At 41.8% G+C, this 12,395-nt stretch overlaps 1 protein-coding gene across 2 annotated transcripts in view; it reads right to left on the bottom strand.

Annotated features, from left to right (window-relative positions):
* The window catches only part of MEGF10 (multiple EGF like domains 10), a 220,299-nt gene that overhangs the window by 102,017 nt on the left and 105,887 nt on the right, over window positions 1-12,395 (bottom strand). For both annotated transcript variants that reach the window (XM_061625273.1, XM_061625282.1), the window contains 2 exons: window positions 12,135-12,255; window positions 10,739-10,875 (listed from right to left, as the gene is read on the bottom strand). In XM_061625273.1, the coding sequence (XP_061481257.1) occupies window positions 10,739-10,875; window positions 12,135-12,255 (258 nt within the window). The remainder of the gene's footprint in view (window positions 1-10,738; window positions 10,876-12,134; window positions 12,256-12,395) is intronic.

The raw sequence follows: 12,395 nt of genomic DNA, 5'->3' as shown, positions 1-12,395 counted from the left end.
ATAGCCTGGGACCTTTAGAAAAAACACCAGATAAAAACATAATCAGGAAGTCAAACACATCTTATAAAATTGAAAAAAGTCTTCAGGGCCCATCTGAGGACAGCAAGAGAAAGGGGCCTGGTGAAGATTCAAGAATTTCAGAAGCTTAGGAAAACCACTAAAAATACACTGTCCCTTTTACCCACCAACCTGATTTTCCCTAATGGTAGGCCAGAGATCAGGGCCTTAGAAGCTAATCAAAGGGATTGGGTAGGTAAATTTGTATGTGCAGGTGGTCCTTCAAATAATCTGGGCTAAACTATACTTAAACTGCAGAAGCAGACTTTTTTAAAAAAGCATTGTGCAGATCTAAATAAATAAATATCCCAAGTAGGGATGGGCAAGAATTTTGCTAAAATCAAAGTTGGCAATGGACTTCCTGATAGTCTACAGGTTCTCTATCTTTGTGGACCAATCCTCAATGGTGTAAGTTTCCCTGGCTTTTCCTGACACTGGATTTTTTAAAAAATGAACACATTGAATTTTGCTTTGCTTATGTGAAACTAACCAGCCCGCCTTTTTATTTTGCTAACATGAAATTGACCAGCCTGCTTTGCTAACTTTAATCAGACAAGCCTGTGTCTTTAATTTGCATTAAAGTGATTTTTCTCTTTCTCCCAGGAATGGGGGGAAGGATCCAATACCATTCAGGGGGAGGAGGAGAGAAGGAGGGGAGATTGGGTGGGTGCGTGGGCACTGGGCAGAGGGAAAGCCACTTCCCTTTCATTTCCAACAGGAAAACATTGATAACAATATTGTTATTTTTCAGGAGGGGGAACAATCAGAACAGTAAAGCAAAGGATAGCGAATAAATAAATAACCTGCAACGGAACCTCCTGCTAGTTTGACGGAATGCAATCAAATAGGCACCAACAAACTGCTTCCATCCCTAATCCCAAATCAAGTTTTCCCCTCTACAGTAAATTTGTGTGCAAAGTAACATACACATGCCCAACTTGAGAAAATAACTGCAAACAAATACAGCTAGTATAGATAACTGCTACATGATTGAGAAGGGAGTGAAGCAGGTCTCACTGTAAATACATTTAAAATGTTTCAGGTCAATGGTTCTATGAAATAACATGAACACAAAGAATGAAAGTGGACTTTTTAGTTTACCAACTGAGAAAAAATAACTGTATTCTACCAGATATAAACAGTGACGAGGAAGACAAACCTCTGCTAAAGGGCTGCTTAATAATAGACTAGGATAAATGCTAAAAGATTGCTGTTTCTATTTAAATCAACAGTTAATCTTTTAAAGCCCATTTGTATGAAGTTATCCCACAATTGTAGAATCTCCGTCACTCAAATAACAGCTAGAATCTTTGGAATGGCTATGTACTGACTAGACTAGATTATAGTTTTTCTTCTAGCTGACTCCTCCGCAAATTTATGAAAAGATGGGGGGGGTCAGGTGGTTTAAATGGAAAAGAGATTTGGATGCATAGCCATACATGAAGACCCATGTGGTCACATTCTAAGGATTATTCAACATGTATCACTGTTCCACCATCATTCTTCCTATTCAGAATATTTCATACAGGTCAAGGCTAGAAGGACATCAACTTGTATCCCTTTGCTGTAAGGCAATATTATCACCACCACAGATAATTCCATCCAGAAACAGAAGCATCCAACCAGGAGACAGTAGGTGTGTCATAGAAAAGCTTCTCTAAAACTAATAGTTCCAGCTGTCTCAAGCAATATAACAAAGCTACAAGCAAAGGCAATGAAGTTGAGGATAGCTCAACAAAACTTAGTTGGAGGTAAACTTTCTTTCCAGCTTCAGGTGTGGCAACCAGTCAGATCCTGGTCAGAATACGAGCAAAGCTGATTTGATTAACCTTTTACAGCTAGAAAAGCACCATACATCAGTGGTAGAGCACAAACTTTACAAGCATTAAGTCCTAGGTTCAAACCTTGGTATCACCATTTAAAAGGATCAGAAATGTGACGATGAAGAACACTGCTACTGAACTAGATTACCACATAGTCTGACTTGGTCTAAACCAAATGTCAGCTGTCTCAGGGGAGGGAGTTCACCTGAATGTTCTCTCCCTAGCTGCAGCACTGCCTAGTTCCTCAAGGAAAAGGGGAGATTTCCTATATATATATTTCTTTCTTAAAAACAAAATTTCTAACACAATTTTGATATTTAAAATATAAGACATGACTTTAAAACAAATACTTCTTCCACACAGCACAGATAGGATCCATCACATGAGGAGCCATTTACCATCTTAACACAAGTACCTTCAGCTCCTTCAGGATCAAATCTACAATGAATAAACCTGCATAATATATCTCCTGTGACAGCTGAAGCAAGAATAAACAAGGAAAACCTCTACCAATGCTTTCTGCTCCTTCTGACATAAAAATGGTAATGCAGAGATAATTGATGGTTAGGGAAAAGGCCAGCTGCTACACATTCTTTTCAAAGAACATAGACAGTATGCAGAAGTTGATAAAATGTAAATGGAGAGCTCAGGGAGCTCTTAGTACATACTAGCTAAGGAAAGAATCCACTGGGAAGTTCTCTTGCACAAGCTCTATTGAGTAGAACAGAGCAAGAGTTCCTTTTTTGGTGAGCATGCAAAGAAACACTTTATAAACATTGGGGAAGTCAGAATTCTTCCTTTCGTCCTGTTCTAACAAAGAGTCCTGATAATATAATATTCACTAACAGGCAAAAACCTTGTGGTTTAAGAACATACCTATAGCCCACAGATCTAACTTTAAAAAGCAGGGAAATTGGGCAGCTATAGTGAATGCACCAGGGAAGCGGGAGACCTGACCTCCTCTCTGAGATATTGTACTGCCCTACAAATTGGTAAAAATGCACACACAATTCGGGTTGGTCTTTCACAGTCCAATTCACGTCCTGTGGAGCTTGGAAGAATTTGGTAACATGTGCTGCTGAGCATATGGTGAGGGGTGGCAATACCTGCCATCTCCAAAGAAGGAGAATTACATTTTTGTATGTTTGTTGGTATTCTTCTTTGCTTCATTCCTGTGTTACTATTGTTTCAACAGAGAATCTAATCTAGAAAATATTATTTCTCTCATTATTCATCCTAGAAACTTGTGTCAAATTTATTTTTATTAATTTCAAAGCCTTTTTATTAGTCAGTGTCATATGATGGTGAAGACAGCCTTTTGTGTTTCAAATTGGAGGTTATGTTCTATTTCTATTTTCTATTATAAAATCAGACTGATTACAATATGTCGCTACTTCAGGAGTGACTCTAGCTGTTGGAAAAAACAAACATAGCCTGCCCAAAATGCATGTTTTCATCCTGCTATGTTTAAACCACTTCATTTAAGGCAAGGTGGGCATGGTCAATTAAAAACATAGAGCACACCTAGAATTTTGCTAGAATATATTTCACCTTCCACTGTTTTATCTTGTGAAAACTCCTGATGTCCACTGGAGACTATTTGGCAGAATAGTCAGTGCCATTATTCCACAATTATTTTTGGAGTATTTTTAGTGTGAGTTTTGCAAAGTGTTGCTGAATTTCAGATATTCACAGAAAAAGAAGCAAAAAGAAAATGATTTCCTATAGGAAACTTCACTAAAATTGCAGAGTAAATCAGACATATTTAAAGTGACTATCTGACCTATGTCAACTGTCTTAATAATGTTGCTTCCTCCCTGCTGAAACAAGATCAGCACAGCACATGTCTTCTTTCTATTATTTGGGCTGAATGCAGGTGTTGCCACCACGCACCATATGCTCAGAGGCACATGTTACCAAATTCTTCCAAGCTATGCAGGAAGTGGATTGGACTGTGAAAGACCAACCCAAATGGTGTTTGCATTTTTACCAATTTGTAGGGCAGTACAATATCTCAGAGAGGAGGCCAGGTCTCTTGCTCCCCTGGTGCATTCACTATAGCTGCCCAATTTCCCTGCTTTTTAAAGTTTGATAGAAAGATCTGTGGGCTATAGGTATGTTCTTAAACCGCAAGGTTTTTTGCCTATTAGTGAATTTCTCTGCTTTTTAATCTGAGAGGTAAGAAATGGGATCCTGTGAAAATTTGCTGGGAATGGATTGATAATTTCAATGCTTATTGAGTTCAATGGGGTTTACTCCCCTGCAATCATGCTTAGGATAGGTGAAACTGACCACAGGGGATGGGGAGGGGGAGGGGGAGGAAGAGGAGGGAGGGGAAGAAAGGCAGAGGGGAGGAGGGGGAGGGGAGCAGGCAGAGGGGAGGAGGGGGAGGGGAGCAGGCAGAGGGGAGGAGGGGAGGAGGGGGAGGAGGAGGAGGGGAGGAGGGGGAGGGGGAGGAGAAGAGAAGGACAGGTTTGATCATTTGCATGTTTATTGAGTTCAGTGGGATTTACTCCCGTGCAATCATGCTTAGGATAGGTAAAACTGACCATGGGGGAGGGAGAGAGGACTGGAGAGGGCAGGGGAGGAGAAGAAGGAAGAAGGGGGGGAGGAGGAAGGGAGAGGAGAGGGGAAGGAGGGGAAAGGCACGTCTGATCATCTGCATGCTTATTGAGTTCGGTGGGATTTACTCCTATGCAATCATGGTTAGGATAGGTAAAACTGACCATGGGGGGAGAGGGGGAGGAGTGGATTGGAGGGGGGCAAAGGAAGTGGGAGGGGAGGGCAGGTTTGATCATTTGCATGGTTATAGAGTTCAATGGTATTTACTCCATGTAATCATGCTTAAGATAGGTAAAACTGACCATGGGGAGGGGGGAAGGGGAGGAGGGGGAAGGAGGGGATTGGAAGGGGATGGGGAGGGAGGGGCAAAGGAAGGGAGAGGGAGGGGATAGGAAGGGGAAGGGAGTGTGGGTTTGATCATTTGCATACTTTTTGAGTTCAATGGGATTTATTTCTGTGCAATCATGTTTGAAAATGGAAATGGGCTGCCTTCAAGTCGATCCCAACTTATGGCGACCCTATGAATAGGGTTTTCATGGTAAGCGGTATTCAGAGGTGGTTTACCATTGCCTTCCTCTGAGGCTAAGAGGCAGTGACTGGCCCAAGGTCACTCAGTGAGCTTCATGGCTGTGTGGGGATTCGAACCCTGGTCTCCCAGGTCATAGTACAACACTGACCCGAGGAAGGGGCAGGGAGGGTAGGAGGAGGGGGAGTGGAGGAGATTGGGTGGGTGGGCACTGGGCAGAGGGGAAGCCCCTTTCCTTTCCAAAAGGAAAACACTTTGAACAGTATCATTGCTTTTCAGCATTTCCCCTACCTTTTTATTTTACAGCAGGCACATGTAGCCTCCCACCCAAATTTAAACCAAAGCTGTCCCTGGCCACATCCACACCAGGCCTTTATTTCTGAGCTCTTTCAGTGAAATCAGAGTCTCCTCTCAGCACCCTTCACAAACTACACTTCCTAGGATTCTCTGGGGGAAGTCAGGACTGTCTCACATGTAATCAAAGTCTGATGTGGGTGTGGCCCCGATTAGCCAAGCCCAATAGCTGTGAGTCTGCCTTTTAGAACACTAAAAGCTGGTTCTTACTGAGCATGCCTGACATTATCATTGAGTTCAAGGCAAAATGTGTTAAATTAATTAAAAATCAGCCAGGTATTTTTTTTAACTTTTAAACTGCAGAAGATGAAGGTCAGAGTATTGGGCAAAGTCAGTAATAGGATTACAGGTACTCTGTGAACATGGCTGATTTTTAATGAATTTCGACAGATTATGAGAACTCTGTCAGAAAAAAGTCCAAAAGGGTTCTGCGGTTTCCCCCCCTCTTTTTAGACTTTGATCTCTCAATTCTCTCTGTTTTTTATTTCGCCATCAAAATTTAAAGGGTTGTTAAGCAAGCAGGACTATAAGTTTTGTAAGGTTTTGTTTTGAAATGAGCTTATGGGAATCATCAGAATGGCATGGGGGGTATTTTCAATTTAACACTGCAGAATGGGAAAATCCATGCTGGCTATAGTATACAGCCACTCTTGTGGCTGTATAATAATATAATATAATATAATACAATATGCACAGAAAGCAGGGAACACAGAAGACCAAAATTCTGCTAGCTAAGAGCCTACAGGAACAATACTCCTGGTGTTAATGCCAGGCCAAGGGGAATCAGGATGTGGCATATGTCTGGAGGAACAGGAAGGGTCTCAACACAGCCAGGCCGCCCCAACAGAAATCCCCCATCCAGTTTCATCTGCAGCCTGGCTGGCATAGCTGAGGCTGGCACAAGGCCTGAAACAGGGGCATTCTGTCGGTGTTTCGGGGGTGGAACCGAGGGGAGGGGGACTTATGCTGCATCCTGGCCCCAATTGGCTCTGTTCTGTGGTTCCCAGTCTCGGCAGACCCTGTGTCAGGAAAAAGGGTCATGGAAGGAAACATGTATTTAGTTTCCTTCTGCCTAGCCCTGCTGGCGCAACAAGCATACTCCCCTCCCCAGGGCTCCTGAATTGTGGTAGGAAGTGGCAGCCCCTTCCACTGGGTCCACTCCTGGTGGCCTCCTCTGTGTTGGATTGTTCTGCTTGAGAAGATGCTGCTGCATCCTCCTTTACAACTGTGTAACTGTTATAGAAATTGTTCTCTGAGATGCAACCTGGCAAGCTCACTTCCAAATTATATACTTAGGGGGAAAGGTGACCATTTGATGCATCTGACAAAGTTGTTTGCTAAAAAAAGGTTAGTTTTTGTTTTCATGCTGGGTATTATGGTATTTCTAAAAAAGGTCTCATAGCACATTTTGAATATTTCTATTTCTTTGTTGTTTTAATATTGTTTTGGGGGTTGTTTCATTTTCAGGAGTTTGTTTTTAAACTAATTTTCAGGAGTTTGTTCTTAGATTGGTTTTGTTAGACATATTTTGATATAGCTATGTTTTAAATTTTTATAATATACTTTACACAAAGCAACTGGATGAGTTTTAATGGCTTAACATGAATTTATGAGATTATAGTTCCCTTTCTTTTACTTTGTATTAATTATAATTTTTCTTATTTATGTTATTTATATATCTAGAGTGCCTTTAATAAAGGAATTTTTTCAAAATGAGTTGGAGTCACAATAAATGCTATTTTGTAGCACCTGGATTTTCTACACACAGACACAAAACTTTTTTTTTGCCTGATATGGATGCTACTCCAGTTCTCTGGATAGTCCTTAAGGTGCCACAAGATACTTACTCTTTATTTATTCAGGGCTCAATCCAACTTGTATTTGCATCAGGCTGGGGGAGTTGGATGTGGCAGACCCCCAGCTGAGCTGCATTGATGCTGGGACCCTGCCGGCTCAGCTGAGGATCTGCTGGGGAAATCCAGCCCAGATGGACAGGTGGTGGAAGGCCCGAAAATGGGACATTCCGGGGGCATGGTGGAGGTGGAGCTGAAGGGAGAAGACTTCTGCTACATTTAACTCCCCTTTGGAGCACTCCTGCGGGTCCCAATCCAGCCAAAATTTCCACTGGTAAAAAGGTCGGCTTAGGTAAATAACTACAATGGCTGTCAATGGGGAGTGCTGACTCCCCAGTAGGAGTATTTGCCGGTCTCTGTGCACAGCTCCCAACTGAGCTGGCATTCAGCTGGCCCAGCATCTCACAAAAAGCAAGTGCCATGGAGCTTCCCACCGGCCCCCTCCTGCCATCTTCCCATGACTTGGATTGCTCTATTAGTCTATTTATATCCCACCAACCATCCAAGGATCTCTGGGTGGGTGACAATAAAATTCTATAAAACACAGAATCTCACAGAATACAATACAACAAATAAACTAAAAATAGTGCATAACATAAGCTGAAGTAAACAATGACACTAATGTCCTTAAGTCTGAGTAAATAGCCAAGTTTTAAAATGGCATCTGAAATTCAGCAGTGCAGGTACCTGCACTTGACTACATTAGTTCAGGCACTAGTGACTTCAAGACTGGATTACTGCAATGCACTCTATGAGAAGCTTCCCTTGCACTTGACCCAGAAACTTCAGCTAGTGCAGATGCTGCAGCCAGATTGCTGGCAGCAGTGAGACGCTGTCAGCATACAACAGCTCTGCTCTGCGATCTGCACTGGTTACAATTTGTTACTGGGCCAAGTTCAAAGTGTTACTACTGGTATATAAAGCCCTTAACAGCTTGGGACCAGTTTACTTACGGGACGGCTTACCCCATATGTGCCCACTCAAGCACTTTGATCTATAGAACAGGCACTGTTACAGATGCCACATAATACTCATTCCGCACTTGTAAGAAACCGTTCTTTCAGTGTGGCAGCTTTGGAACTCCCTGCCTGTTCATATCAGGCAGGGGCCTTCACTGTATTCTTTTCAGCACCTGCTTAAAACTTTTTTGTTTATAGACAGGTCTATCCAGAGACATAGATGTTGATGTAGTTGATGTAGCTGGTTGCTGTTTTAATTAATCATTAAATATAACTTAATTTAATTGACTCCATGTAAAAGAACAGCTACCACATTTTGTATTAGCTGCCATTTCCAAATCATCTTCAAAGAAAACCCTACAATCAGTGAATTACAGTAATCCAAGTGGGAGGTTATCAGACTGTGCATCTCTACAGCCAGGCCATCTCTCCAGGAATGGCTGTAGCTGACAGAACAGCTGGAACTGGGAAAGGGCACTCAGCTCAATTGAACGGACAAGTTAGTATCTAGGAGCACCCACAGACTATGGACTTGCTGCTTCAAACAAAGTGCAACCCTCTCAAGAACAGTCTGTTCCCCTAATACCCAGACTCAGGAACCACCAAGTAACAATTCTGTCTTTATCAAGATTCACCTTCATTCATTTCCCCTTATCCAACACATCATAGTAGCCACACAATGTTCCAGAACCTCCATGGCCTCATTTGTCTCTGATGACAATGAGAAAAAGAGCCATGTGTCATGTCATCCCCATATTGGTGGCAATCAATTCCAAATCTTTGGATGATCTTACCCAGCAACTTCATATAGATGTTGAAAAGCACTGGAGACAGAACAGAACCTTGAGGGACCTCATAGATCAACTGTCATAGGGTCAAACAGAGGTTTCCCAATGCTCTGGCACTGATTTGTACTGCAAGAGACTAATATGACTACTACTACTATGGATTCACCCCTCCTCCCATATTTTGCTATCCAAATTCAATTGTACACAAGGATATCTAAATGTGGGCAGCTACCTGTATGTTTTCACCAAATGTCTCTTCAGAACCAAGAAAATAAGGGACTTGCCATCGAGTAGCAGCCTGTGCGGTGGGGCAGAGCTGCTGAGCCACTCTCCCAACACTCTTGTCAATGCAGCACACATGGATGGGGATGGGTCAGGGTGGCAGCAAGGTTGAGAGTGCACAGATGCAGTGGTGGAATGAATCCAGTATATCTGCACAGCCCTGACCATCCTGCTCCAGCTCTGCTCATGCAACCTGCAGTTACAATGGTGTCAGGAGGGCATTTTCACTTCAGCACATGGACTGCTGCTGTTGACATTTATACGAAGGAACGCTGAAGTTCTCTTTAGGTTTTTCTAAGGTAGTGGATTCCTCACACACTAAATTAAAGGAGATGAACTATCCTATGCACAATATCATATAGCTCTGAAAGGACGGTACACTTCATATGAGACTGTGTGGATTCTGCAACTGTGTCACAAAAGGAGTTTGAGAATATTAACTTATGGGAAGCCTGCAACCAAGACCTGAGTACAACAGCACTCTCCCAACTTGTGATTATCAGCAACATGTATTTAGAGGTATGATGATGATGATGATGGACTGTCGTCCAGTCGATTCTGACTTATGGTGACCCTACAAATAGGGTTTTCATGGTAAGCGGAATTCAGAGGGGGTTTACCATTGCCTCCCTCTGAGGCTGAGAGGCAGTGACTGGCCCAAGGTCACCCAGTGAGCTTCATGGCTGTGTGGAGATTCAAACCCTAGTTTCCCAGGTCCTAGTCCAACATCTTAACCACTACACCATACTGCCCCCAATAGGGGAGACAGAACATAACCATCATAGCTAGTAGCCATTGATAGCCTTATCCTTATTTGTCTAATCCTCTTGTAAATCCATCCAACTTGGTGGCCATCACTACATCTCATGAAGGAAATTCCCACTGCTAACCTAAAGGGCCTGATAGGGTTTGGAGGTCTGATATGAGTCGTATAAAGGGAGAAAAAAGTTAAAAACTAAAATAATAGCCGCAGACCTTCTGAGCAGCAGCTGTGGGCACAGAGTGGTGATGTCATCATTAGCCAATATGTAATCAGTCTCTCTTCAGGATTGCAGTTTCTGCTAACTTTAAAATACTTTTAGAAATGAAATTTATAATAGTTAATGATTCTTTCTTTCAGTAGCAGACAGTAAGGCAATGGTGGTGCTTTCTTGACCTCCTGGTGGTAGAGTTGCTGCTGCTTACCAGGAGAGAGAGTGGGAGGACAAGGTGGGGGGCACTCTGCAAATGTACCAGTGGTGCCAACATACCATCCCTGCCAGTGCATTTGAATGGCGTCAGCCTCCCTGACACCTTGGCCCTCCCACTCTCCCACCCAGTAAGCAGTGACTCCACTGCCAGGAGATCAGGTAAGTACTGCCACCCCATCTCACCATCCACTACTTCTTTTTTTGAACAGGTGTTGATTAACTCTCGACAAGACACTAAATTCTGAAATTTAGGGGAAATCCCCACTGAATGTGTGTAACTGTATAGGTATTCTTCCTTTTGCAAAATAGCCATAGTACCAAGTAGTGAAGTTGTATCTCCTTACCGTTCCCCTGTGTAACCTGGGCTGCAGTGACATTGACCTGTTGCTGAGCCACATGTGCCTCCATTGTGACACTGACATTCTTGGGAGCAGTTTTTTCCATAACGCCCTTCAGGACAAGGCTGACCACAGACTGTGCCCTGTTTGGAAACAGAACCTCAGTTTTATGAATGGGAGTGCAGCTGTGAGAGAGAAAGATGAAGTGGATTTGAAGGAAGCAAGGAGATTACCATGTTCATATACCAGACAGTTTGTGCACATCTTAACAATGCCATAATCTTTTTTTTGGTTGCAATGCAATGGACATTTACAATAAGTGTTAGGGTGTTAATTTGTTGGAATGTCCATTCTGTAAAATAAATCTAATCCTAGATTTCATTTCTAAACAACAGTAAACATTTAGATATTTAAACAGCGCTCCTTGTTTCTGTATACCAAGTAGTACAAGCAAAATATTTTAGTTAAAAAGCTTGAAAGGGAAAAAAATAAAGTTGTCTTTGTTGTTTTATATTTTATATTTGTTTTAACTTAAAAAATTATGTTTAATTTTAAAATATATAAAAAAATCTGATGCACAGATCCTGTTCAGACCACTTGGTTTAACATAAGATGTCTTTTAGAAAGTGGTGATTAAACAAAGAATGTTGGCTTCATAGAATGGCAGCTCTGAAGCTTGGACAACAGCTCAAGTAGGGACAAACTACTGAGGACAACAAGCCACCAGTTACTGATTCCAATAAGAGACGTTGGATCTCCAAGAGAGTGCCTTCTTCCCTAGATTCTTGGACCACTTCTCTCTCTCTCTCTCTCTCTCTCTCTCTCCGACTATGCCCTTCAAAAATAAAATACAAAATGGAATGCAAAAAGAGAGACATTCTTGGAAGATGCTTCCTAATTTTGGAACAACCTTCTCCATGTGGTGGTCCACCATATATTTTTTTAAAGCCAGATGCTTTCTGTATCTACAACGAAGTGTTTGGATGGTGTTCATGGAATACATAGGGCAATCCTAATTATTATTATTTTTGGTCTTTGTTTTTCTAAAAAACATAAAGTTATAAATATTTACATAAGTGGTCCACAGCCTGAATCCAGATATGGTTATAAAAAACAAGATAGAAATTTAAATAAATACCAGCCTTTGACTTGGTAGATTTTTAAATGATTAATCTTGTGTGGGACAGAAAGCATACATTTTCTTTTCCTGTCTAGGCTCCTCTGAATTAGTGGATGTGAAATACCATATGGTTTTGTAATGGTTTGGTTTTGATCCCTTGTGATAGTGTTGTATGCTAACACATTTCCTCTTTTCTTGCCTAATGTCAGGCTGTAATTCAAATTACACTTTTTCCAGAGGCCCACAACAGTGGCAGTTTCTATTTTATACAGATATATTTACCATCCATCCAGGAGGACAGGCACATTCCCCAGTTACATGATGACACACTCCTCCATTCTGGCATGGACATCTTTCTTCACACTGTGGTCCATGTTTCCCGGGGGGGCAGAGATCCTCACAGCTATTTTAAAAAATATTAAATACTTATAGGTATCTATAATATACAGATTTATCTTTATATCCTCGTATTTCTCTAATGTTTTCAATGTGTCACACACATTTTTTTCAGCTACAGAATGCAAAACAGAAAGCTATCCAAAA

Source organism: Rhineura floridana, chromosome 1, assembly GCF_030035675.1.
Source record: "Rhineura floridana isolate rRhiFlo1 chromosome 1, rRhiFlo1.hap2, whole genome shotgun sequence".
NCBI classification, from domain to species: Eukaryota; Metazoa; Chordata; class Lepidosauria; order Squamata; family Rhineuridae; genus Rhineura; species Rhineura floridana.
Note: the sequence above shows the minus strand (reverse complement) of the source record. Positions and strands in the feature narration are given on the sequence as shown.